Raw genomic sequence first — 24,964 nt, 5'->3', positions numbered from 1 at the left:
GAGGCCAAGGTAGGGGATCGCTTGAGCCCAGGAGTTTGAAACCAACCTGGGCAAAACAGTGAGACTTCATCTCTAGAAAAAAATTTAAAAAATGAGGTGGGAAGCTTACTTGAGTCCAAGGGGTTGAGGCTGCAATGAGCCATAACTGAGCAACTGCACCTGGGTGACAAAAAAAAAGGAAAGACAATTCTAACATTCAAATCCAGTTCTAACATCTGTAAGCATATCTGTCTAAACATGGAGCTAAAGTTAAAAACACAGGAAGGGAAAGGACATAATAAAAAGGAAGGAGCAGTAGTCACAGGGTATCCATGTTGGGAGTATCCAGATCAGCCTCTTTTTCATTAATCATAAATCCCCTTGGTGCTCTGTCCTGTTGGCTTTCATGCACCTTCAAACTATGTATGGGGGATGAGAAAGTTAAAGGAAAGGTTTGTTATTTCACTGTTAGGGGTGAGGGAGGTAGTTAGCCAAATGATGACTAGTGATAAACTCTAGAACCGTGGGCTCTTTCATCCATGTCCATTATCTCAGATCCTTCTGGACCCACAAGATGACACTTGAGGATCTAGTACAGCAAAACCATACCAACGAATTTAGAATAAAATAATCGGCTGGGAGCAGTGTCTCATGCCTGTAATCCTAGCACTTTGGGAGGCCGAGGTGGGCGGATCATTTGAGGTAGGAGTTCGAAACTAGCCTGACCAATATGGTGAAACCCTGTCTCTACTAAAAATACAAAATCAGCCAGGCGTGGTGGTGCATGTCTGTAATCCCAGCCACTCAGGAGGCTGAGACAGGAGAATCGCTTGAACCTAGGAGGTGGAGGTTCCAGTGAGCCAAGGTCGCGCCATTGCACTCCAGCCTGGGTGACAAACCGACACTGTGTCTCAAAAAAAAAAAAAAAGAATAAAATAATCATCCACAGGGTTAGATTAATGATGCATCTTTCTGGCCTAACAGTCTCTCTCTGATGGGCATAGAGATAAGGGGACTATGGCCACTCCCATCAGAATTGTATTACTCAATTAATAATGGCTACCACTTTGAAATGCTTCCTGTGCACCAGGGCACTGTGCTTATCACTTTACATCTCATTTCATCTATAAGATGCTATATTACTTCATCTCCATTTTATAGATGAAGACACTGAACTTTAAGTTACAAAACTTGCTGTGTACTACCACATGTGCTGAAGCTGGAATTCACCAAGTGGCCAAACAGCCCAGATTCCCCGACCATTGCTATGTTAACCAATAGATAGATGTATTTTAAATCAGTTTCTATTTTTTCAACCTCTTAGTTTTGAAAGTTGCACCCTGCACTGATTTAGCACTGGTGGCTGCTTAAAACTTGCCTTATTCCATTTTAGCAGGCCCTCCCCACCAAAGTACCCTAATTACTGGTGTCATCCTCTCTATTCCCCGAGAATTTTCTCTTACAGACTCCCACTCTGTGCGTTTGGTTGGGAATGCAGAGCCCTGTTCCTCGTCTCCCCATCTATGCTTTCTTCATTCTAAGCCCTTTCCTATCTACTTTATGCTCGAGGTGGCTTCTTCTCCCCCATTAGCCAGAGCCAATGGTGCTCATGGCCCCAACCATGCTCAAAGAGAACCAGATTGCCCTGCACGTGAATTAGTTAAAACTAACCTCTCTTGCCCTGAGTAGATTGGTAGGGTTTGGGTTGTCAGATGTCACAAAGTTACAGGATGATTAAAGGTAAGGCTTGTAGTAAAAATATGTGAAATTCAAACATAATTGGGTAGTTGGTATTCTATGTGGCAACCCTAGGTAGAAGAGCACGGGTAAGGCAAGATTAGAAGACTTGCACACTTAAATGTTTCTGCACCTCGATGGGACACTAGAACAGGAAAGCTCCTGGGCCTTTCTGGCAATGGGAATGAAGCGTCCAAAACTCCTTAGGCAGGCACAGTGATCCAAGTAGCCAAACCCTGACTTCCGCGGGAAGAAAGAAGGCCACGGGCCTCTGCCAGAGCCGTGCTCTGGACTCTGGGGTCAGCAGAGTTTAAAACGACCTGTAACGTCTGCCGTTTAGCTCCTAAAGCGGCCTCGAGTCCTGCGGCGACGGCCAGCGACCGGAGGCCGTCCGCCCGACTCCAAGATGGCGCTCGCCACAGCTGCCCGGTGTTAAGATGGCGGCGCGGGGCCGCGCCCGCGCTCCCACGCTCTCCACCCCACGGCCTTCCTCGGGCTGGCAGCACCACCCGCGTAGCCGTGCGCCGGTTTCTTTTCGGCCCTGGGCGGTGGTCCCGGCTGCCGGTCGACGACCGCCCCGCGTCATGCGGCTCCTAGGCTGGTGGCAAGTACTGCTGTGGGTGCTGGGGCTTCCCGTCCGCGGCGCAGAGGGTGAGTGGGGGCCGGGGCCAGGGGCGGCGCGTGACATGACTGGGCGAGCTGAGGTCCACCCGGGCGACGCTCTGGACCTGCGCGAAGGCCAGCGGTGCGCGCCCCGCCGCTTCTTGGCGTCTTCCCGGGAGCTTCTACCCGGGCGCGTCTCCCCGGCTTGTCTCCGCTCGTGGCCGGCGGGCGGGAGCCCGGGGGCCGTTGGGCCGCGTTCAGGCCGCCTTCAGCCGGTGGCCGGTCGCCTGGAGGGACCGTGCGGTGAGCGCTGCTGAGGCATACCCTCTGGTGATGAGCCATTTAATATTAATAATTATCATATCAAACACCGACATCTCTTGTGGCGGTATTAGGAACCAGGGCTTTATTTACACCATTATCCCATTTAATGCTCCCACATACCCTATCAGATCGGTTCCGTTTAGTGTCTCCATTGCACGGATGAAGATGCTGAGGCCCCGAGAGACTAAGCAACCTGCCTCCTTGTGCTTCTGATAAGTGGCAGAAGCCTGTTTCTCTGACGCCAAAGCCCACGCTGGAGTCCACGCCGCTGGACCACTGTCTTAAGGAGGCCACTCTTGGGCAGCTGCCTGCATGAAGGACGGATAAGAGAAAGTCGGGACACTCCCGGTAACCCCTAGCTTGTCGGTGGGGAAGGCAGCCACCCTGGAGGCATGACGAGGCTGGGGAGTGGAGGCCTTGCTTTCATTGCTCCTTCACCCCACTCCTCATAGTCCTCGTGAAGTCCAGACCCCTTGGCCTTGCTTGTCATTCAGACCTTAACAGGAGCAGGCAGGTATTTCTTTTTCCTGGGGTGTCCTGGATGGAGGCAGGACAGGAGGTGGTTGTGGAGAAGGTTGAGTCATAGTAACATGATTACCATGAATGAAAGCACTCACTGTATACTGGGTGCTGTGCTCAGTGCTTTACGAGGATCGTCTTTGGGAATCTTTACTGTTTTGTTTTTGTTTTTTAAGAGATGAGGTCTTGCTCTGTTGCCCAGGTTGGAGTGCAGTGGCATGATCTCGGCTCACTGTAATCTCCGCCTCCCGAGTTCAACAGATTCTCATGCCTCAGCCTCCCGAGAAGCTGGGAATACGGGTGTCTGCCACCATGCCCAGCTAATTTTTGTATTTTTAGTAGAGATGACGTTTCACCTTGTTGGCCAGGCTGGTTTTGAACTCCTGACCTCAAGTGATCCACCTGCCTCGGCCTCCTGAAGTGCTGAGATTATAGGCTTGAGTCACTGTGCCTGGCCTTACGTAATTTTAAAATGCATGTGCAGTAGATGTTATCGTTCTCCTTTTATAGAAGTAAACTGAGACTCAGAGCTAGTAAGTCCTTTGCCAAGGTCATATAGCCAGAAGTTGAGGAGCCTTGATTCAAGCCCATGTCTGCCTGACTTCAGAGCCCAGTGTATTTTCACTACACTGAACTGCCAGCCTCATAGAGGTGATGGCATGTGTTAGATATCTTCTGTTTCAGCCTCTCTACCCTATTCTGTACCTTGTGTGGCTGCCCTGTGTGGAATTAATACCAACTGCCCCACCGTCTGGCTTCTGTTGCATTGGCATGAGCGGAGAGTGAAGTCGGTATTGATTTTCTCCGATCCCTCCCTGAGAGGTTATTGCAGGCTGGCTTTGCCCTCAGTGGAAGGCACTGACTTCTAGAAAGCTGCTCTCTGTGTTACCCTTGATGTTTCAAGGTTCAGTGACTACTACTTTTCTCTCCGGACTTTAAGGTCTGTGAGTAGTAACTGGCTCCCCCTCTCCTGTTACAGGCCTTGGAGTTCCTTACCATTGCTTTTCATTTCTCTATACCCAGCCCACACATTGGTGGCTCTTGCATTAAAACTCTCAACTTGCCCAAGTGACATGGGCTGTTTTCTGGCAGAACCCTGGCTGATTCAGAGTTCAGCCTGGGTCTTTGGTCATCACGGTCAGGGCATGAATGGGGTAAAGACAGAAGAAACTTACCAGCTGATTTCTTCTCAGGGTAGCTGAAAATCTCAGGTGTTTTTTTTTTTTCCTGCAGACGATGCCACTGGCAGATTATGCTGCCTTCAGATGCTGAGAGCCTGAGAGACTAAGCAGCCTGGAGGCAGCAGTGCTACCCAGGTGTCTAGGAATGGAAGTAAACTCCTGGCTTCAGGACCCCTATGCCAGTCTTTCCTAGGCAGTCAGCTAGCAGATTCTTTTTTTTTTTTTGAGCTGCAATCTCACTCTGTCATGCAGGCTAGAGTGCAGTGGCATGACCTCGGCTCACCACAACGTTCGCCTCCTGGGTTCAAGTGATTCTCCTGCCTCAGCCTCCTGAGTAGCTTAGACTACAGGTGCCCACCACCATGTCTGGCTAATATTTGTATTTTTAGTAGAAACAGGGTTTCACCATATTGGCCAGGCTGGTCTCGAACTCCTATCCTTGTGATCCGCCTACCTTGGGCTCCCAAAGTGCTGGGATTACAGGCATGAGCCACTGCGCCCGGCCAGCTAGCAGATTCTTATTGAGCACTCATCATATGCTAAATGCTCTGCTGGGCACTGGGGATCCAGTGATGAGTCAGAGCAGCTGGCCTTTGGGGAAGGCAGCCACTAAATAACTACAAATTACTAAGAAAATTGCAAAACTGAGAAATGCATCAAGGAGAGTTCCAGGGCATTTTTGGGAGCTGTAATGGGAGACCTCCCACCCTGGTCTGAGGACCAGGGCATGTGTCCTTACAGAGGTGAAATTTAGTATGAGATCTGAATGAGGAGGATGAAGGATTAAGCAGGAGGAAGCTTCCCAGCAGAGAAACAGCCCCCAGGAAGGTGCTAAGGCAGGTAGGGTTAGGGGGAGTGTAATGATCAGGGACTAGAGGGATCTGATGGCACCAGGTGAGAGTGTAGACAGAAGCCACATTGCGGCCTGGTAGCTCAGCTACAGAATGCAGATGCATTCATAGGGCAGGGGAAGCCACTGGACGAGTTTTAGCAGGGGAGTGATATGATCAGATTTGCCTTTTGTCTTTCAGCTTCACTTGTATTGCTGTGAAGATCAGGGTCTGGAGGGGGGATGGCAGGCTGACCAGAGACACCAGTTAGGTGGCTACGCAATTGCCCAGATGAGAGTTGGCTGTGGCCTTGGCTGAGAAGTGTTAGTTGGGGTGAGGAAAGTGGATGGATTCTGGTTAAGAGGTGAGTTTTTTTTTTTGTTTGTTTGTTTTGTTTTTTTTTGAGGCGGAGTCTCTCTCTTGTCCCCCAGGCTGGAGTGCAGTGGCACAATCTCGGCTCACTGCAGCCTCCACATCCTGGGTTCAAACGATTCTCCTACCTCAACCTCCTGAGTAGCTGGGATTACAGGCATGTGCCACCATGCCTGGCTAATTTTTGCATTTTTTAGTAGAGATGGGGTTTCACCATGTTGGCCAGACTGGTCTTGAACTCCTGACTTAAAGTGATCCTCCCACTTTGGCCTCCCAAAGTGCTAGGTTTACAGGTGTGAGCCAGCTGGCCGGGCCTGCAGGTGAATTAATAGAACTTATTAATTCTATTTGCCTTTCTATCTCTTTTAATTGTAAACACCAGTCAACATTATCACCATCATCATTACAGGCATTTATAGAGTGCTTAACCTGGGGCAGGGACCATACACATCTTTTCTTATCTAATCTTCACAGTGTCGTTTTCTGCATCTTGGTGGTATTGTCTCCATTTGCTAAAGGATCACACAGCATTGCCTATGGAAAATATGGATTGCTGTCCCTCCAATCCCTGGCTGTTTTTGATCCCTCCTCATTTGGCTTCCCTGCCAGAAGCCATTGTGAAAACATCAGCAGCTGGTAGAGAGCCATCTGAGAAAAGCTGTAAGGGTGTGATGGTGCTGACCTAGGCTAGGGCTCTCTGGCAGAGTTGGCATAGTGCCCTCACACTTGTCTTTCAGGCAACATCTTTGCTGCCAGTGATGCAATAATTATCACTTTATGTATAGCTCAAACTGCAGTCTCTTACATTGCACTCTAGCCTGGGTGACAGGGTGAGACGCTGTCTCAAAAAAAAAAAAGTAGCTGGGCATGGTGCTGTGTGTCTCTAATCCTAGCTATTTGGGAGGCTGAAGCAGGAGAATTGCTTGAACCCAGGAGATGGAGGCTGCAACAGTGAGCTGAGATCGCGCCACTGCACTCCAGCCTGGGCAACAGAGCAAGACTCTGTCTCAAAAAAAAAAAAAAAAAAAAAAAAAAAAAAAGGCACATTACCATCGGAGGGTTCAATGGCTGTCACGTAGTATGACATTTTTATCTTCATGTGGAATAATTCAGTGTTTCTTTTCCTCCTAATTCCTAAATGAAAATGTTGGTACCTGAAGGCATAAGGTTTTTTTTGTTCCTGATCTGTACTGTGTACTTAAATATTTTTGCAAGGCACAGAGGGGTGGAGGGGACAACACTCTTGAACTTAAAATACCAGCTCCATGCACCATTTACACTCCCTTTTGATTTTCTGCAGGGGCTGAGGGTGATCAGAGAGAACCGGATTATAGTTTGTGCCCTGATTTTTTTTCTCTTGAGGTTCTTTGTTTTGGCATTCTTCATTTACTTATGGAACCTAGAATGTTAATTAGGTAGCAAGAGCAAATCTCTGTAGAACTGGGGTGTTTGAGAGTATGGTTAGACCCCAAACCTGGCATCCTTTCTTTTCCAGACTCTTAGCTTCTCTGGCTTCATTTCCTGCTCTCTTTTGTGGATGACACAGAGTACATGTGTGTGTTTTTTTTTCTTCTGATTATGGCGGCAATACATACTTATTAACCAAAGGCTACAAAAATAAAAGGCTACAGAAATACCACCAGTGTGATCCCACTCCCTTACGGAATTGGCAAAGCTCCCTTCCCAGGCACCCAGCACCTTCTCTGGATTGTAGTCACAGAAGTGCTTGACCTTCTAAAGACTTACCTTGCTGTCCAAGCCCTAAACTCTGCCTTATGTAACCTCCATTGCTACCTCTTCCTTCTTACCTGGTTTCTCTCTCTCTTCTTTTTTTGGAGACAGAGTCTTGCTTTGTTGCCCAGGCTGGAGTGCAGTGGTGCAGTTCTTGGCTAGCTGTAGCCTCCACCTCCTAGGTTCAAGTGATTCTCCTCCCTGAGCCTCCCAAGCAGCTGGGATTACAGGTGCATGCCACCATGCCCAGCTAATTTTTGTATTTTCATTACAGATCGGTTTTCACCATGTTGGCCAGGCTGGTGTTGAATTCCTGACCTCAGGTGATCCACCCTTCATGGCCTCCCAAAGTGCTTGGATTACAGGCATGAGCCACCGTGCCTGGCCCCTTCTTACTGGCTTCCTCATCAGCTTTATGTATCCTCAAATTCCTCCTATGTTCCAAATACCAAAATAGAAACCTCCCTTAGTCTTCCCTGCCTGTAGCAAATCTACCCTACCTTCTTTGCCCCCTTGATAGCTAGATTTTTGGAAAGAATTGCGTGTATTTATCCATGTAGTTACCGTTTTGGGCTCTCTGTTTCTTTATGTGGATCCATATTTCCATCTGTTAACATTTTTCTTCAGCCTGAAGGAGTTCCTTGAAGATTTTTGTCATGTGGGTTTGCTGGTAATGAATTCTTTCAGCTTTTGTATGTCTGAAGAAGTGAAGAAGTATTTATTTCACCTTTTCTTTTTCTTTTCTTTTTTTTTTTTTTTTTGAGATGGAGCCTCGCTCTGTAGCCCAGGCTGGAGTGCAGTGGCACTATCTTGGGTTACTGCAACCTCTGCCTCTGGAGTTCAAGCGATTCTCATGCCTTGGCCTCCCTAGTAGCTGGGATTACAGGTGTCTGCTACGGTGCCTGGCTAATTTTTATTTATTTTTTATTTTTAGTAGATATGGGGTTTCACCATGCTGGCCAGGCTGTTCTGGAATTCCTGACTTCAAGTGATCTGCCTGCCTTGGCCACCCAAAGTGTTGGGATTACAGGCGTGAGCCACCGTGCCCAGCCAAAAGAATTTTTTTTTGAGACAGAGTCTCACTCTGTTGCCCAGGCTAGATTGCAGTGGAGTGATGTCCTGGCTCACTGCAACCTGTGTCTCCTGGGTCCAAGAGATTCTCCTTCCTCGGCCTCTCAAGTAGCTGGAGTTACAGGTGTGTGCCAGCTTCATTTTTGAAAGATACTTTTTCTGTATACAGAATTCTAGATTTATAGGTTTTTTCTTCTCTGATGTCTAATTTGTCATTAATCTCATGCAGTGCAGTTTTTCATCTCAGACACTGTAGTTTTTGTAGTCAGAGATGTGGCTCTTGCTTGCTTTGTTTCCACTGAGAAACCTGTTGTTATCCTTTGTTCCTCTGTACATAATGTATCTTTTTTCCTCTGGTTGCTTTTAAGATTTTTTTGTCACGGGTTTTGAGCAATTTGATTGTGATATACTTTGGTGTAGTTCATTGAGTCTGTGGTTTGTTGAGCTTCTTGGATCTACGGATTTATAGTTTTCACCAAGTTTGGAAAGTTTTTGGATATGATTTCTTCACATATTTTTCTGTTCCTCCATTCTCTCCTCTTGCCACTACTCCAGTTATCTGTACATTAGGCCACTTGAAATTGTCCTACGGCCCACTGATGCTCTTAATTTCTTTCCATTCTTTTTTTTTTTCCTGTGTGTTTCATTTCGATAGGTTCCATTGCTGTCTTCAAGTTGAGTATTTTCTTCTGTATTGTCTAATTTGCCATTAATCTTCTGCAGTGCAGTTTTCATCTCAGACATTGTAGTTATTATAGTTTTCATCTTTAAAAGTACAATTTGGGCTAAGCGTGGTGGCTCATGCTTATAATCCCAGAACTTTGGGAGGCCAAGGAAGGCGGATCACTTGAGGCCAGGAATTCAAGACCAATCTGGGCAACATGGCAAAACCCTGTCTCTAGCAAAAATACAAATACAAAAAAAAAAAAACCAACAAAATAATTAGCTAGGTGCTCATGTCTGTAATCCCAGCTACTTGGGAGGCTGAAGTGGGAGAATCACTTGAATCCGGGAGGTGGTTGTGCCACTGTACTCTAGCTTGGATGACAGAGCAAGACACTGTCTCAAAAAGAAAAAAAAAAAAAGCCAGGCTCAGTGGCTCATGGCTGTAATCCCAGCACTTTGGGAGGCTGAGGCAGGAGGCTCACCTGAGGTCAGAAGTTTAAGACCAGCCTGGCCAACATGGCGAAAACCCATCTCTACTAAAAATACAAAAAATTAGCTGGGCGTGGTGGTAGGCTCCTGTAATCCCAGCTACTCTGGAGGCTAAGGCAGGAGAATTGCTTGAACCTGAGAGGTGGAGGCTGCAGTGAGCTGAGATCACACCACTGCACTCCAGCCTGGGTGATAGAGCAAGATTCAGTCTCAGAAAAAAAAAAAAAAAGGTATGATTTAATCGTTTTAATTTTTATTTATTTTTTTGAGACAGAGTCTCACTCATTCGCCCAGGCTGGAGTGCAATGGCTTAATATCGGCTCACTGCAACCTCTGACTCCCGGGTTGATTTGATGTTTTTAAATATCTTATATCTTGGTATTTACTTTACTTTTTGAATGTAATACAGTTATAATTATTGTTTTAATATCCTTATCTGCTAATTCTGACATAGGTACAAGTTTTGGGTTAGTGTTGCTTGATTGTTTATTCTCATTACATGTCCTATTTTCCTGCTGCTTTATATGTCTGATAATTTTTTTTGGGGGTGGGGGGACAGAGTCTTGCTCTATTGCCCAGGCTTCAGGGCAGTGGCACGATATTGGCTCACTGCAAACTCTGTGCCCTGAGTTCAAGTGATTCTCCTGCTTCAGCCTCCTGAGTAGCTGGGATTACAGGCGTGTGCTACCATGCCCCGCTAATTTTTGTATTTTTAGTAGAGACAGGGTTTCACCTATTGGCTAGGTTGATATTGAACTCCTGACCTTGTGATCTGCCCGCCTCAGCTTCCCAAAGGGCTGGGATTACAGGTGTGAGCCACCATGCCCGGTCATGTCTGATAATTTTTTATTGGATGCCAGACATGAATTTTACTTTGTTGAATGGTGGGTATTTTAGATTCCCTATTCTTTTTTTTTTTTTTTTTGAGTGGAGTTTCGGTCTTGTTTTCACAGGCTGGAGTGCAGTGGCATGCTCTCGGCTCACTGCAACCTCTACCTCCTGGGTTCAAACAATTCTGTTGTGTCAGCCCTCCGAGTAGCTGAGGTTATAGGCACCCGCCATCACGCATGGCTAATTTTTGTATTTTAGTAGAGATGGGGTTTTACCATGTTGGCCAGGCTAGTCCTGACCTCAGGTGATCCACCCACCTTGGCCTCCCAAGTGCTGGGATTACAGGCATGAGCCACCACACCTGCCCTTGCTGTATATATTCTTGAGCTTTGTTCTGGGGTACAATTAAGTTACTTGAAAACAGCTTGATTCTTTCAGGTTTTGCTTTTAAGCAAGCAAACTAGCTGTGTTTTCTTTAGAGTTAATTGTGTCTCGATACTGAGGCAGGTCCCTTTGTGTACTCTACTCAGTGCCTTGTGAATTATGAAGTTTTCCAGTCTAACTGGTAAGAAGAGGTACTGTTCCCTGCTCTGTGTGAAGTTGGATACTGTTCCTTCTCATCCTTTCTGGTAATTCTTTCTCTGGCATTGGGTAGTTTACTCCTAAGCATGTGCTGACCAGTACTCTGCTGTATACTTGAGGGGGGGCCTCTACAGATCTCTGGAGTCCCCGCTTATGTAGCTGTCTCATCTGCAGTATTCTGTCCTGCAAACTATGGCTTCTTTGTCTCCTTGGACTCTTAGTTCCATCTCTTCAACTGGGAGAGTCTGCTGGGCTCTGCCTGGATTTCCCCTCCCTGTGCCACAGAGGGAACACCCTCAAGGCAGTAAGTTGGAGTGTTGTAGGTTTCTCCTCATGTCAACTGTTGCTCCAACATCACTATCCTCTGGTACCTGATAACTAATTTCCTGAAACTGTTGTTTCATATATATTATCTGTTTATTTGGTTGTTTCAGTAGGGAAGGTAAATCTGGTTCCTGTTACTCCATCTTGGCCAGAAGCAGAATTCCCAGAGAATGTTTTTGAATCTCTGAATGAATCCACAGAGCTCTCTGGCCCCAGTGTGAGGTAGATCAGTAGGGTAACTGTAGTTTATAATAACCGATTGTATATTTCAAAGTAGCTAGAAGAGAAGAATTTGAATGATTCTAGCATGAAGAAAAGACAAATATTTAAGGTGATGGATATCCCAATTACACTTATCTGATCTTTACAAATTGCATGAATATATTGATTATCACATGTGCTCTGAATATCTGTTATGCATCAGCAACAACAAAAAGCTCTACAGGAATATTCTTTGAGATCTTATACACATGTGCATACCTTAGGAAGCCCCCAAATATTCCCAACTTTGAAGTCAGTTGGTCACTGACACTCCAGTGACATGCTGCTGGCACACAGAGCTCATCACACAGCCAGTGGTTCCCTAACCACATGGTGAGCTTTCCTGAGGGCTGCAGGCCTCATTGGTTTCTGCTGGTTGGTTCCTGGCATAAAGTCTGGCAGCTGGTGTTGAGCTGATAAGAGTTAGAGGGCAGGAGGCATCGCTACAGAGGTGAATGGAGATGGCTAAACAGATGTATGGGACTGCCTGGGACTCTTCCCTTATCTGAGCGTTGTGCCCAAGTCCCACCTTCTGGCTCCAAAGTGGGAGACAGTTCTTTTCTTTTTCCTCCTGCTGCTGCCTCTGTACTGCTGAGCCTGTCTCCCAGCAATCCCAAGGGCAGCAGCCCAAAGGTGGCAAGCAGGAGAGCAGAGTCCAGCTGTCAGAGGCCACCTCAAGAAGGAGCTGCTGTGTGGCTTGAGTAGTGTTCTTTAGGCAGTGTGGCTCAGCATCCCCGAGGTATGATGGCAGGGAGCCTACGGCTTGTTCTGGAGTGGCAGCCAGAAGACTTTGCTCCTAGACTTGGCTCTGCTGCTTACCAGCTGTCTGCCATCGGACACTCTGCTGAGCCTCTCTGTGCCTTGCTTGGTTACCTGTTCAGTGGGCTTGATAACCCTTGTCTTCCCCATCTCACAGAACTGTTACAGTGTATGCAAAGATGCTTTACCCTAGTAGAATCTTGCATAAAACCATTATCATTTTCTTAGAAATTATCAAACAAATGAAAATCTTATCAAAAAATGAAAGTTTTGGCCGGGCGCGGTGGCTCAAGCCTGTAATCCCAGCAGTTTGGGAGGCCGAGGCGGGTGGATCACGAGGTCGAGAGATCGAGACCATCCTGGTCAACATGGTGAAACCCCGTCTCTACTAAAGGTGCAAAAAATTAGCTGGGCATGGTGGCGTGTGCCTGTAATCCCAGCTACTTAGGAGGCTGAGGCAGGAGAATTGCCTGAGCCCAGGAGGCGGAGGTTGCGGTGAGCCGAGATCGCGCCATTGCACTCCAGCCTGGGTAACAAGAGCGAAACTCCGTCAAAAAAAAAAAAAAAAAAAAAAAAAAAAAAAAAAAAAAAAGAAAGTTTTTATTTTCTATTTTCCTAATTAGATGTCTGAACTGGAATGTTTTCGGTTATAATCTGCATGGCAAGCAGCAAGTTTAGGGCAGAGCTGTGTGTTTGTCTATTTATTTGACTTTTGTTACTATTTTTTTCTTTTTCTTTTTTACTTATTTTGCTAGTTACCTATCACCTGGATGTTTGTTTTATTTTTTGAGACAGAGTCTTTCTCTGTCACCCAGACTGGAGTGCAGTGGCATGATCTCAGCTCTCTGCAACCTCTGCCTCCTAGGTTCAAGCAATTCTCTTGCCTCAGCCTCCCTAGAAGCTGAGATTACAGGTGCCCACCACTATATCTGGCTAATTTTTATATTTTTAGTAGAGATGGAGGTTTTGCCATGTTGGCCAGGCTAGTCTCGAACTCCTGACCTCAAGTGATCTGCCTTGGCTTCCCAAAGTGCTGGGATTACAGGTGTGAACCATCACACCTGGCCCTATTTGACATTCATTAATCTATTAATAGTACCCGCTTGTGACCTTCCTAACCTGGGAGATGGTGAGTAGCTTTTTGGTAGTTTAATGAAAGGAGACCTTTTTGTCTCCAAGGGGAAAATTTCGCGTTGGAGGGGAACTGTAATTCTTGGCGTTCTTTTGTTTTGAAGTCAAATATGACTCAATGTGCTGGCATGTTTTGGTTGCAGAAGAAAGTGGTCACTTATGGTCGGAGGAGCAGCCAGCTCACCCTCTCCAGGTCGGGGCTGTGTACCTGGGTGAGGAGGAGCTCCCACATGACCCGATGGGCCAGGACAGGGCAGCAGAAGAGGCTGATGCGGTGCTGGGGCTGGATACCCAAGGCGATCACATGGTGATGCTGTCTGTGATTCCTGGGGAAGCTGAGGACAAAGTGAGTTCAGAGCCTAGTGGCGGCACCTGTAGCGCTGGAGGAGAGGCAGAGTCAAAGTGCAACCTCCGAGAGAGCCTTTTCTCTCTGGATAGTGCTGGAGCACACTTCCCTGATAGAGAAGAGGAGTATTACACGGAGCCAGAAGTGGCGGAATCCGACACAGCCCCGGCAGAGGACTCCAATAGCACTGAAAGTCTGAAATCCCCAAAAGTGAACTGTGAGGAGAGAAACGTTACGGGATTAGAAAATTTCACTCTGAAAATTTTAAATATGTCACAGGTAAGGAAAAAATATTTAGTGCTTTTCTCCTTTTCAGTACATTCATTTTATGATTAATACTCTATCAACTTTGAAATGGAAAGTCATAATCATTATCATATTGTAAGCGAGATGGCATGTAATAGCTGCTTCAGTGAACATTGACTTTGTCCTCTGTGATGTTTATAGGGAAAGGAGGAAATACAACTAGTGTTGATTACGCTCTTCAGGTGGCCTAAACCTAGTCTTCCTTGGGCCAATCCCACTACCAAACCTCATGATAAAAATCCCAGTGGATAGATAGTTGCTTGGCACCAAAATCATAGAATTTTTTTTTTTTTTTTTTTTTTTTTTGAGATGGAGTTTTGCTCTTGTCTCCTAGGCTGGAGTGCAGTGGCATGATCTTGGCTCACTGCAACCTCGGCCTCCTGAGTTCAAATGATTTTCCTGCCTCAGCCTCCTGAGAAGCTGGGATTACAGGCACTCGCCACTGCAAGTGGCTAATTTGTTATTTTAAATAGAAATGGGGTTTCACCATGCTGGCCAGGCTAGTCTTGAACTCCTGACTTTGGGTGTTTCACCCACTTTGGCCTCCCAAAGTGCTGGGATTACAGGTGTGAGCCACCATTGATAAAAAGTTTCTCTTTCATCAGTGACTGTGGGGTGGTTGAGAAAACAAAAGTGTAAGATGCATTCATGCTGCTTATTAAGAGAAGTAAATCCTGACTGAGAACTGTGATTGCTTGTCAATGAGGGCACAGCACCTGTAGTACATATAGCTCCTCCAAGGGCAGGGCTCAGTGCTGGCTCTGCATCCACTCCTGGGTCTAAGTTATGGATTAAACAGGTGGTGGGCCGGGCGCGGTGGCTTAAGCCTGTAATCCCAGCACTTTGGGAGGCCGAGGCGGGTGGATCACGAAGTCGAGAGATCGAGACCATCCTGGTCAACATGGTGAAACCCCGTCTCTACTAAAAATACAAAAAATTAGCTGGGCATGGTGGCGTGTGCCTGTAATCCCAGCTACTCAGGAGGCTGAGGCGGGAGAATTGCTTGAACCCAGGAGGCAGAGGTTGCGGTGAGCCGAGATCGCGCCATTGCACTCCAGCCTGGGTAACAAGAGCGAAACTCCGTCTCAAAAAAAAAAAAAAAAAAAAAAAAAAACAACAAAAACAGGTGGTGGTAGGAATGGTGTGCTCTTTTTTTTTTTTCTGAGACAGAAGTCTCACTCTTTTGGCCATGCTGGAGTGCAGTGGCATGATCTGGGTTTACTACAATCTCTGCCTCTCAGGTTCAAGTGATTCTTCTCTCTCAGCCCCCTGTATAGCTGGGATTGCAGGCACATGTTACCATGCCTGGCTAATTTTTGTATTTTTAGTGGAAATGGGGTTTTATCATGTAGGCCAGGTTGGTCTTGAACTCCCAACTGCAAGTGATTCACCCACCTTGGTCTCCCAAAGTGTTGGGATTACAGACGTGAGACATTGTGCCTAGCTAGGATGGTGTACTCTTAAATTGATCTAACCTTTGGCCAAATACATTGATATGACTGCTTAGTTCAGAGCTGAGATGATAGTTTGGATCTGAGATCATAGTCCTTTAATATTTCCATGTTAGATGGTTTGAGATGTATAGTTCAAAGGTGGGGACAATTGCCTGGACTCTGTGAGGACTTAGTACAGGCATACCTCAGAAACACTATGGATTTGGCTCCAGACCACTGTGATAAAGCAAATATCGCAGTGTAGCAAGTCACAGGAATTTTCTGGTTTCCCAGTGCATACAGAAGTTATAGTATATTGTAGTTTATTAAGTATGCAGTAGCAATATGTCTAAACAATGTATATACCTTAATTTAAAAATGCTTCATTGCTAAAAAATGCTAACAATCACCTGAGCCTTCAATGAGCTGTAATCTTTTTGCTGGTTGAGGGTCTTGCCTTGATGTTGATAGCTACTGACTGATTAGGATGGTAGTTTCTGAGAGTTGGGGTGGCTATGGCAATTTCTTTGAGACAGAGTATCACTCTGTCACCCAGGCTGGAATGCAGTGGTGAGACCATGGCTCACTACAGTCTTGATCTCCCAGGTTCAAGTGATCCTCCCAGCTCAGCCTCCCAAGTAGCTGGCACTACAGGCATGTGCCACCACACCTGGATAATAATAATAATTATTATTTTTCGTAGAGATGGTGTCTTACTGTATAGCATAGGCTGGTCTCAAAACTTCTAAGCTCAAGTGATCTTCCCGTCTTGGCCTCCCAAAGTATTGCAGTTAGAGGTGTGAACCACCACGCCTGGCCCACACAGTTTTTTTCTTTTTCTCTCTTTTTTTTTTTTTTTGAGATGGAGTCTCACTCTGTCACCCAGGTGGAGTGGAGTGGCATGATCTTGGCTTGCTACAACCTCTGTCTACCAGGTTCAAACTATTCTCCCACCTTAGCCTCCTGTTGAGTAACTGGGATGACAGGCGTACGCCACATGCGCAACTAATTTTTGTATTTGTAGTAGAGACAGAGTTTCACCATGGCCAGGCTGGCCTTGAACTCCTGACCTCAAGTGATCTGCCCACCTTGGCCTCCCAAAGTGCTGGGATTACAGGCATGAGCCACCATGGTCGGCCTTTGGTCCACAGTTTCTTAAGACAATGAAGTTTGGCACATTGATTCCTCCTTTCACAAAAGAATTCTCTGTAGCATGCAATGCTGTTTCACAGCATTTTACCCACAGTAGAACTTCTTTCAAAGTTGGAGTCAATTCTCTTAAACCCTGCTGCTGCATTATCAACTAAGTTTATGGAATATTCTAAATCCTTTGTTATCATTTCAACAATGTTCACAGCATCTTCACCAGACATGGATTCCATCTCAAAAAACTACCTTCTTTGCTTATCCATAAAAAGCAACTCCTCATCTCTTCAAGTTTTATCATGAGATTGTAACAATTCAGCCCTGTCTTCAGACTCCACTTCCAATTCTAGTTTTCTATTTCTACCACAGCTGCAGTTCTGTCCTCTACTGAAGTCCTGAACTCAAGTCATCCATGAGGGGTGGAGTCAGCTTCTTTCAAATGCCTGCTAATGTTGATATTTTGACCACCTCCCATGAATCACAAATATTTTTAAAGTAATCTAGAATGGCAGATCCTTTCCAGAAGGCTTTCAATTTATTTTGCCCAAATCCATCAGAGGAATTGCTGTCTATGACAACTGTAGCCTTATAAAATGTATTTCTTAAATAATAAGAGTTAAAAGTTGAAATCCCTCCTTGATCCATGGGCTGCAGCATGGATGCTGTGTTGGCAGGCCTGGAAACAACGTTCACCTCCTTGTGCTTCTCCACCAGAACACTTGGGTGATCAGGTGCATTGTCAATGAGTGTAACATTTCGAAAGGAATCTTCTTTTCTGAGCAGTAGGTCTCAACAGCGGGCCTAAAATACTCAGGAAACCGTGCTGTAAACAGATGTGCTGTCATCCAGGCTTTGTCATTCCTTTTCTAGAGCACAAAGTAAATTTAGCATAATTCTTAAACGCCCTAGGATCTTCAGAATGGTTAATGAGCCATGGGTATTGGCCCTGAGGTTGTGCATACCTGTAGTCCCAGTACTTTCAGAGGCCAAGGTGGGTGGATTGCTTAAACCTAGGGGTTCCAGACCAGCCTGGGGAACATGGCAAAACCCCATCTCTACAAAAAAATACAAAAATTTGCCAGGTGTGGTGGTGGGCACCAGCTACTTGGGAGGCTGAGGCAGCAGGATTGCTTGAGCCCAGGAGGTCGAGACTGCAGTGAGCCATGATTGTACCACTCTACTCCAGCCTGGGTGACGGAGTGAGACCTTGTCAAATAAATAAATATATAAGACACCAGTTGCATGGGCCTCTAAAAAGAGTCTGCCTGTCCTTCAGGCCAGGCATTGACATCTCCTGTCTAGCTATGAAAGTCCTAGAAGGTATCTTATTCCAATAGAAGGCTGTTTTATCTGTATGAAAATTGGTTGTTGAATATAGCCACCTTCATCAATTCTCTTAGCTAGATATTCTGGGTAAGCTGTTGCGGCTCTCTCTGTCTCTCTCTCTTTTTTCCATTCATCTTTGATGTTACTATGTTGCAGCTTCTTTTTCAGCACTTGCTGCCTCACCTTGCAGTTTTATATTCTAGAGACAGCTTCTTTCTTAAACCTCATGACCCAGCCCCAGCTAACTTCAGACTTTTCCTCTGCAGCTTCCTCACCTCTCTCAGCCTTTGTAGAATTGAAGAGAGTTAGAGCCTTGCTCTGGATTTAGGCTTTGGGTTAAATGTTGTGACTGGTTTGATCTTTTATCCAGAACATTAATTCTTTCTCCATATGAGCAATAAGGTTGTTTCACTTTCTTATCATTTGTGTAATCACTGGAGTAGCACTTATTTTTATTTTTAAGCATCAGAGTCACCACGCTGGATGGAGTAGCGTGCTAACTTCCTTTAAGAACTTTTCCTTTGCATTTGTGACTTGGCTGACCGGTGTAAGAGGCTTGGCTTTCAGCCTGTCTCCTGTGTTGGTATTCGACATGCCTTCCTCACTAAGCTTAATCATTTTTGGCTTTGATTTAAAGTGAGAGATGTGCAACTCTTCCTTTCACTTAAACAGTTAGAGGCCACTGTAGGGTTATTAATTCACCTAATTTTAATATTGTTGTGTCTCAGGGAGTGGAGAGGCCTGAGGAGAGGGAGAGATGGGGAACAGCTGGCCAGTGAAGCAGTCAGAACATAGACGTTTATCAATAAAGTTCACTGTCTTCTATGGGTGCAGTTTTTGGCGCCCCAAAACAATTACAATAGTAACATCAAAGATAAGAATCGTAGATTACCACAACAGATATAATAATAATGAAAAAGTCTGAAATATTGCAAGAATTACCAAAATGTGACACACACACAAAATGAGCACGTGCGGTTGGAAAAATGGTGCTACTTGCTCCACGCAGCATGGCCACAAACCTTCCATTTGCAAAAAATGCAATCTCTGCAAAGTGCAACCAAGTGAAATGCAGTAAAATGAGGTATGCCTGTATTTGAAATGATGAATTATGAAAAATATTAAAATAAACTTGCAATATTAGGAAAGTACAGAGGAAAGTTTAAAACTTTCTGCTTAATTCGGCAAGATTTTTAAAAAGCGAAAGGTTATAACTTGTCATTTGATCATACCTCTTTGCTGATTCCTGGATTCATATGGTTCAAAGTCCGAAAGGTTATTGCGGGTCCCTCCTCTCACTGCTCCCACCTACCCGTTCCTCTCTCTGGAGCAGAAGTGTGTCCTGTTTCTTGGATATTCTTTCAGAAAAATGTACATTTACTTCTGACTTTAATGCTTGTTTCTTTTACCACAGGACCTTATGGATTTTCTGAACCCAAACGGTAGCGACTGTACTCTAGTCCTGTTTTACACCCCGTGGTGCCGCTTTTCTGCCACTTTGGCCCCTCACTTTAATTCTCTGCCCCGGGCATTTCCAGCTCTTCACTTTTTGGCACTGGATGCATCTCAGCACAGCAGGTATCTTCCCTTGGTGGGGTTTACGTCCATCCTCCTGGCTGATGGTTGCAGCTATTTCGAGATCCAAATTAGATAAGTTAGAAGCAGAGGAGGGGGGCATGAACTTTGTCCTGGGATCAAAGGCAAGGCAAGAGTGAGTAGTGAGGATTGTCATACCCCTGAGAGAACTGGTGGCGTCACTTTGTGGAGGCCTCTTAAAGAAAGAGGGCTGTTCTTTGTGTGGTGGATTTAAAGGTGGCAGGTGATGGCACCTGATGGCAGGAGAGGGGCCAGAAGACTTTTGAGGGCCATGGCCAGACTGAATCAGCACAACTGGTATCACAGTAGCATATTCCTTTGTGACTTTACTGTGAGGGTTAAATCCCCATCCCAGGCAGCCTAATTCCCAGCAGCCCGGTTTTGTGTCTACTCAGGATTTTTCTTTCCTTTTCTTTTTCTTTTTGAGATGGAGTCTTGTCGCCCAGGCTAGAGTACAATGGCATCATCTCAGCTCACTGTAGCTTCTGCCTCCCAGGTTCAAGTGATTCTCCTGTCTCAGCCTCCTGAGTAACTGGGATTACAGGCATGTGCCACCATGCCTGGCTAATTTTTTTGTATTTTTTTAGTAGAGACAGGGTTTCACCATGTTGGTCAGGTTGGTCTCGAACTCCTGACCAATCTCAGAGTTGATCCACCCACCTTGGCCTCCCAAAGCGCTGGGATTACAGGGGTGAGCCACCGCTCCCAGTCTCCTTTTCTTTTTTTTTCCTTCTTTTCCCTTTCCCTCTTTCCTTCTTTCTTTCCTCCATACTTATTTTTGCAGTCATGTTCTGTAGTAGGCACTTGATCAAGTAATGAATTAATTTAGCTTTTTAACATGACATTTACCTTTGTTTTATATTTCTTACCATTCACTGGGTTTTTGTCCAGGCTGGCCTTGAACCTCTAGGCTCAAGCAATCCTCCTGACTTAACCTCCTGAGTAGCTGGGACTACAGGCACATGCCACCATGCTAGGCTTGTCTTTTTTTGTTTTTTTCCCAGAGTTTTCCTCTTTTTGGCCAGGCTGGAGTGCAATGGTGCAATCTTGGCTCACTGCAACCTCCACCTCCTGGGTTTAAGTGATTCTTCTGCTCAGCCTCCCAAGTAGCTGGGATTAAGGCACCCACTACCATGCCCAGCTAATTTTTTTTTTTTTTTTTTAAGAGATGGAGTCTCGCTCTGTTGCCCAGGCTGGAGTACAGTGGCATGATCTTGGCTCACTGCAACCTCCGCCTCCTGGGTTCTAGCAATTATCCTGCTTCAGTCTCCTGAGTAGCTGGGACTACAGGCACCGGCTGCTACACCCAGCTAATTTTTTGTATTTTAGTAGAGATGGGGTTTTACCATGTTGCCCAGGCTGGTCTTGAACTCCTGGGCTCAGTTGATCTGCCTGCCTTGGCATCCCAAAGTGCTGAGATTACAGGCGTGAGCCACTGTGCCTGGCCCAGGCTTGTCTTTTTTAAGTTTTTAGTAAAGTAAGCTACAGAGAACTTTGTTGAGATGGTCTATGTTTCTCGTAAGTGCTGTGATTGTGCCTGGGTTATAAACTGTTCTCTTCCAAGTCAGATGCCCCTTAGCAGGTCAGCCTCAACAAGGAGGTTGTGTGTGAATAAATCTAGAACATCTGAAAAATGGTCAGTTGGTGGTAAAGTAAAGTTGAGTAAACTTCTGTTACTTTGTCCTTGAGGCCAGGTGCAGAGGCTAACACCTGTAATCCCATCACTTAGGGAGGCCAAGGTGGTAGGATCACTTGAGTCCAAGAGTTAGAGACCAGCTTGGACAAACTGGCAGAACCCTATCTCTATAAAAAAATGCAAAAAATTGGCTGAGGATGGTGGCACCTGTGGTGTCCCAGCTACTTGGGCGGCTGAGGTGGAGGATTGCCTGAGCCCAGGAGGCCAAGGTCACAATGAGCCATGATCCTGCCACTGTACTCCAGCCTGGGCAACAGAGTGAGACCCTGTCTCAAAAAAAAAAAAAAAAAAAAAATGGTACTCCACCGATATTCAGTGTGGGACTACAACTGTAATCTGTTTACCTGAATCTGTTTATGAAGAAGGAAATTGTCTGACAAATTAATGATTTTCATATAGGTTTCTCAGTGATATCTAAGTGTCTGGGCCCAAGGGCGCAGACTGATTGGAAGGACAGATCACGTCAGTGTCCAGCTTTGGTGGGGCCTCCACTGCCTCTGGGCATACTTAGTGCTCTCTGGTTCTGGGTCTCACATTGTCCCTCCTGCCCCTTCAACTCCTTCCCCGACCTGCTTTCTTCTTTCTTTCCCTCAGCTCCATGTTGCACCTGGTCCGGTACCTTAATTATGGAGACTAAAGCTCTCGCTCTTATTACATGGGCTGGGACATGTTTGCTTCTTATGTTAATATTTAAGTTACAGCATGTGTACAAAAGAAAAAATTCTGGTTATACAATATTACTATTTTACTAATGTGCAAAACAGGCTTAGCGAGGTTAAATAATCTGCCCTGAGTTCACATTGGTTCAGTGGCAGAACTGAGGCTTAAACCCAGAGTGTTTTGACTCAGGAGTTTATCACCCTTAGTCTGTATTATGTAAAGGGGAAATAAGCCCGCATGGTCATATTACTTCCAAGCGAGTCATCCTGCCCTGATTGTGAACATCCCTGTGTGTTTGTTAGATCAGATTTACAGATCATATACTCCCTTGCACCAGCTTAGCAGACTAATTGCCTTCCATAAGTTGATCTTTTTTGAGGGACAGGGATGGGCATTCTGAAGAGTTGGAATTTTTTTCTGTCAAGTAAATTGACACAGTGTGCTTTGTCCAATGAATTAAGAGTTTTCTGGCCTGGTTTGTTTAGACAGGAATTTAACTAGTGGAATAATTGTGTCATGGGCAGATCCATATTGTAATTGAAAGCAACTCAGATTACAGAAAAGGAGTGCCCCCAGGCATGATCCATAAGCAAAGAGGTCAGAAACAAACAAGCCAAAAGTTTCAAGTATCAGAAGTCTCCTTAGGTCACATGCAACCTCCTCATTTATTTCTGTCCATTGTGATATGGGAATTGTATGCGAAAGCTCTCTATTAATAATAAATTCAGGTTTTCTGACTGACTTCTTTCTCTTGTAGCCTTTCTACCAGGTTTGGCACTGTAGCTGTTCCTAATATTTTGTTATTTCAAGGAGCTAAACCAATGGCTAGATTTAATCATACAGATCGAACATTGGAAACACTGAAAATCTTCATTTTTAATCAGACAGGTATGTGGAAGTAATGTGCTGAGGAAGAAGGTATTCTATTGCTGGGGGTCTGTGCCTTCTGCGGGTTCTGATCTGCTATAATCCTTAATTGAACGATTCAAGAGTGACTGAGTTGTAAAACTTCTCTTCTGATGAACTGTTAAATACCTCCCAATCAGTGTGAAGCTTAACATGAATAGGTAATTTTAATTATTATGGATATATATTTTTTCCTTTTTTTATTTTGAGGCAGAGTCTCACTCTGTTGCCCAGGCTGGAGGGGAGTGGCCTGATCTTGGCTCACTGCAGCCTCTGCCTCTTTGGTTCAAGTGATTCTCATGCCTCAGCCACCTGAATAGTTGGGATTATAAGTGTGCGCCACCTTGACCAGCTGATTTTTGTATTTTTAGTAAAGATGGGGTTTCACCATGTTGGCCAGGATGGTCTCGAACTCCTGGCCTCAAGTGATTCGCCTACCTCAGCCTCCCAAAGTGCTGGGATTACAGGTGTGAGCCACCATGCCCGGTCTATTATTGATACTTGATTGATTTATTGATTGAGACGGAGTCTTGCTCTGTCACCTGATTGTCATTTCAATTGATATATGGAGAGGGAGCCATTTTGTTCAATGCTCTAACCAAACCTAGAACACAAATCTTGGAGTCAAAGCATCTGTGGTAATCCCTGTTCCTAGTGATGGCTTGTTATGACAATTCTTTCACTAAATTATTAAAAGCATTTTGGGGCCAGGTGTGGTGGCTCACGCCTATAATCCTAGCACTTTGGGAGGCCGAGGTGGGCAGATCAGCTGAGGTCTGGTTTTCGAGACTAGCCTGGCCAACATGGCGAAACTCCATCTCTACTAAAAATACCAAAAAATTAGCTGGACATAATGGTGTGTGCCAGCTACTCGGGAGGCTGAGAATCACTTGAACCTAGGAGGTGGAGGTTGCAGTGAGCTGAGATCACGCCACTGCACTCCAGCCTGGGAGACAGAAAAAAAAGCATTTTGAATTTAGCATTGCTTAGCCCGTGGAAACATTCTGTAGATTCCTGAGAGGAGTTTTACTAGTTACTTACTGAACGTTGGTCTCAAAAGACACCAAAAGGCAACTCTTATAAATACATTGGCTAAGAAACTGCTGATGAGTTGACAGAAATTCTAGTGTTTTAGTTGTGAACAGCTGAATGGATTCCTGATCCTTTGATGTGGTCGGGGGAAAGGCAACTTATAAATTACACTGACAGGCAAGTGAAATCCATCCCAGATATTAATATGTATACTTGTGGCAGTGTTTAGTTTAGGACTGCATATCATTTTGCATACCATGCATAAAACTTGAGAAAAATCTGTGGCGGGTGCTTTTTCTGTCTGATTTGAAACCACTGATTTTTCTTTCAGGTATAGAAGCCAAGAAGAATGTGGTGGTAACTCAAGCCGACCAAATAGGCCCTCTTCCCAGCACTTTGATAAAAAGTGTGGACTGGTTGCTTGTATTTTCCTTATTCTTTTTAATTAGTTTTATTATGTATGCTACCATTCGAACTGAGAGTATTCGGTGGCTAATTCCAGGACAAGAGCAGGAACATGTGGAGTAGTGATGGACTGAAAGAAGTTGGAAAGAGGAACTTCACTCCTTCGTTTCAGAAATTAGTGCTGCAGTTTCATACATTTTCTCCAGTGAAGTGTTGACTTGAAACTTCAGTCCGATTAAAAGAATCATGCATTTGTTGAACTACTTAAAGTATAAAAAAATTATAAACTGGTGTTTTAACTAGTATTGCAATAAGCAAATGCAAAAATATTCAGTAGAGTGCACGATTCTTGTTTTTACTACGTGAATGTGATCCAGTTTGAAATGTGAAGATGTATTCTGGTAGAATAGTGAGTAGAATGACATGCTTACTATACAGAAGGCAAAAAGAGGACTCTCAGATTATAGTTTTAGGAAACCCTCGATTCCTTATATATGTTTAAGAAGGTTAGTTTTCTGTTTTTTTGCAACTTTTTTTTCCAGAGTCTATAGCAGGAAAGTATGTAACTAGAATTGGTTAGTGTGACCCCTCAAGTAGCAAGTGAAGGAAAATAAAAGACTCACATGCCTTGTTGTTTGTGATCTCTGCTTTCACTCAAAAAATATGAAGTGTTTTGTTTCTGGGTTAGGCAGATGTTAGGAGAAGGTAAATGCTGTAACTAA

At 45.1% G+C, this 24,964-nt stretch overlaps 1 protein-coding gene across 4 annotated transcripts; it reads left to right on the top strand.

Annotated features, from left to right (window-relative positions):
* The first annotated feature begins 2,142 nt into the window (after nucleotides 1-2,142).
* Nucleotides 2,143-24,876, top strand: TXNDC15 (thioredoxin domain containing 15). Of its 4 annotated transcripts, none has more exons than XM_039467375.2 (5): nucleotides 2,143-2,367; nucleotides 13,534-14,015; nucleotides 19,362-19,525; nucleotides 22,657-22,787; nucleotides 24,169-24,876. In XM_039467375.2, exons 1-5 carry the CDS (start codon nucleotides 2,154-2,156, stop codon nucleotides 24,363-24,365), a joined length of 1,188 nt encoding a protein of 395 aa, XP_039323309.2. In that variant the 5' UTR covers nucleotides 2,143-2,153; the 3' UTR covers nucleotides 24,366-24,876. The 4 variants fall into 4 exon arrangements, with proteins under 4 accessions (XP_039323309.2, XP_074237502.1, XP_074237511.1 ...); XM_074381401.1 differs by lacking the exon at nucleotides 2,143-2,367 and adding an exon at nucleotides 2,441-2,622; XM_074381410.1 differs by lacking the exon at nucleotides 2,143-2,367 and adding an exon at nucleotides 2,581-2,649.
* Nucleotides 24,877-24,964: the final 88 nt, after the last annotated feature.

Source organism: Saimiri boliviensis, chromosome 1 (assembly GCF_048565385.1).
Source record: "Saimiri boliviensis isolate mSaiBol1 chromosome 1, mSaiBol1.pri, whole genome shotgun sequence".
Classification (NCBI taxonomy): domain Eukaryota; kingdom Metazoa; phylum Chordata; class Mammalia; order Primates; family Cebidae; genus Saimiri; species Saimiri boliviensis.
This window is presented reverse-complemented; position numbering and strand designations above follow the sequence as displayed.

Excerpts from the sequence above, each read along its gene's own strand:
- TXNDC15 (XM_039467375.2), top strand. The coding sequence starts at position 2,154 with ATGGCGGCGCGGGGCCGCGCCCGCGCTCCCACGCTCTCCACCCCACGG. Across the intron at positions 2,368-13,533 it reads TCCCGTCCGCGGCGCAGAGG|AAGAAAGTGGTCACTTATGG; the intron begins GTGAGTGGGGGC and ends TTTTGGTTGCAG. Across the intron at positions 14,016-19,361 it reads AAATTTTAAATATGTCACAG|GACCTTATGGATTTTCTGAA; the intron begins GTAAGGAAAAAA and ends CTTTTACCACAG.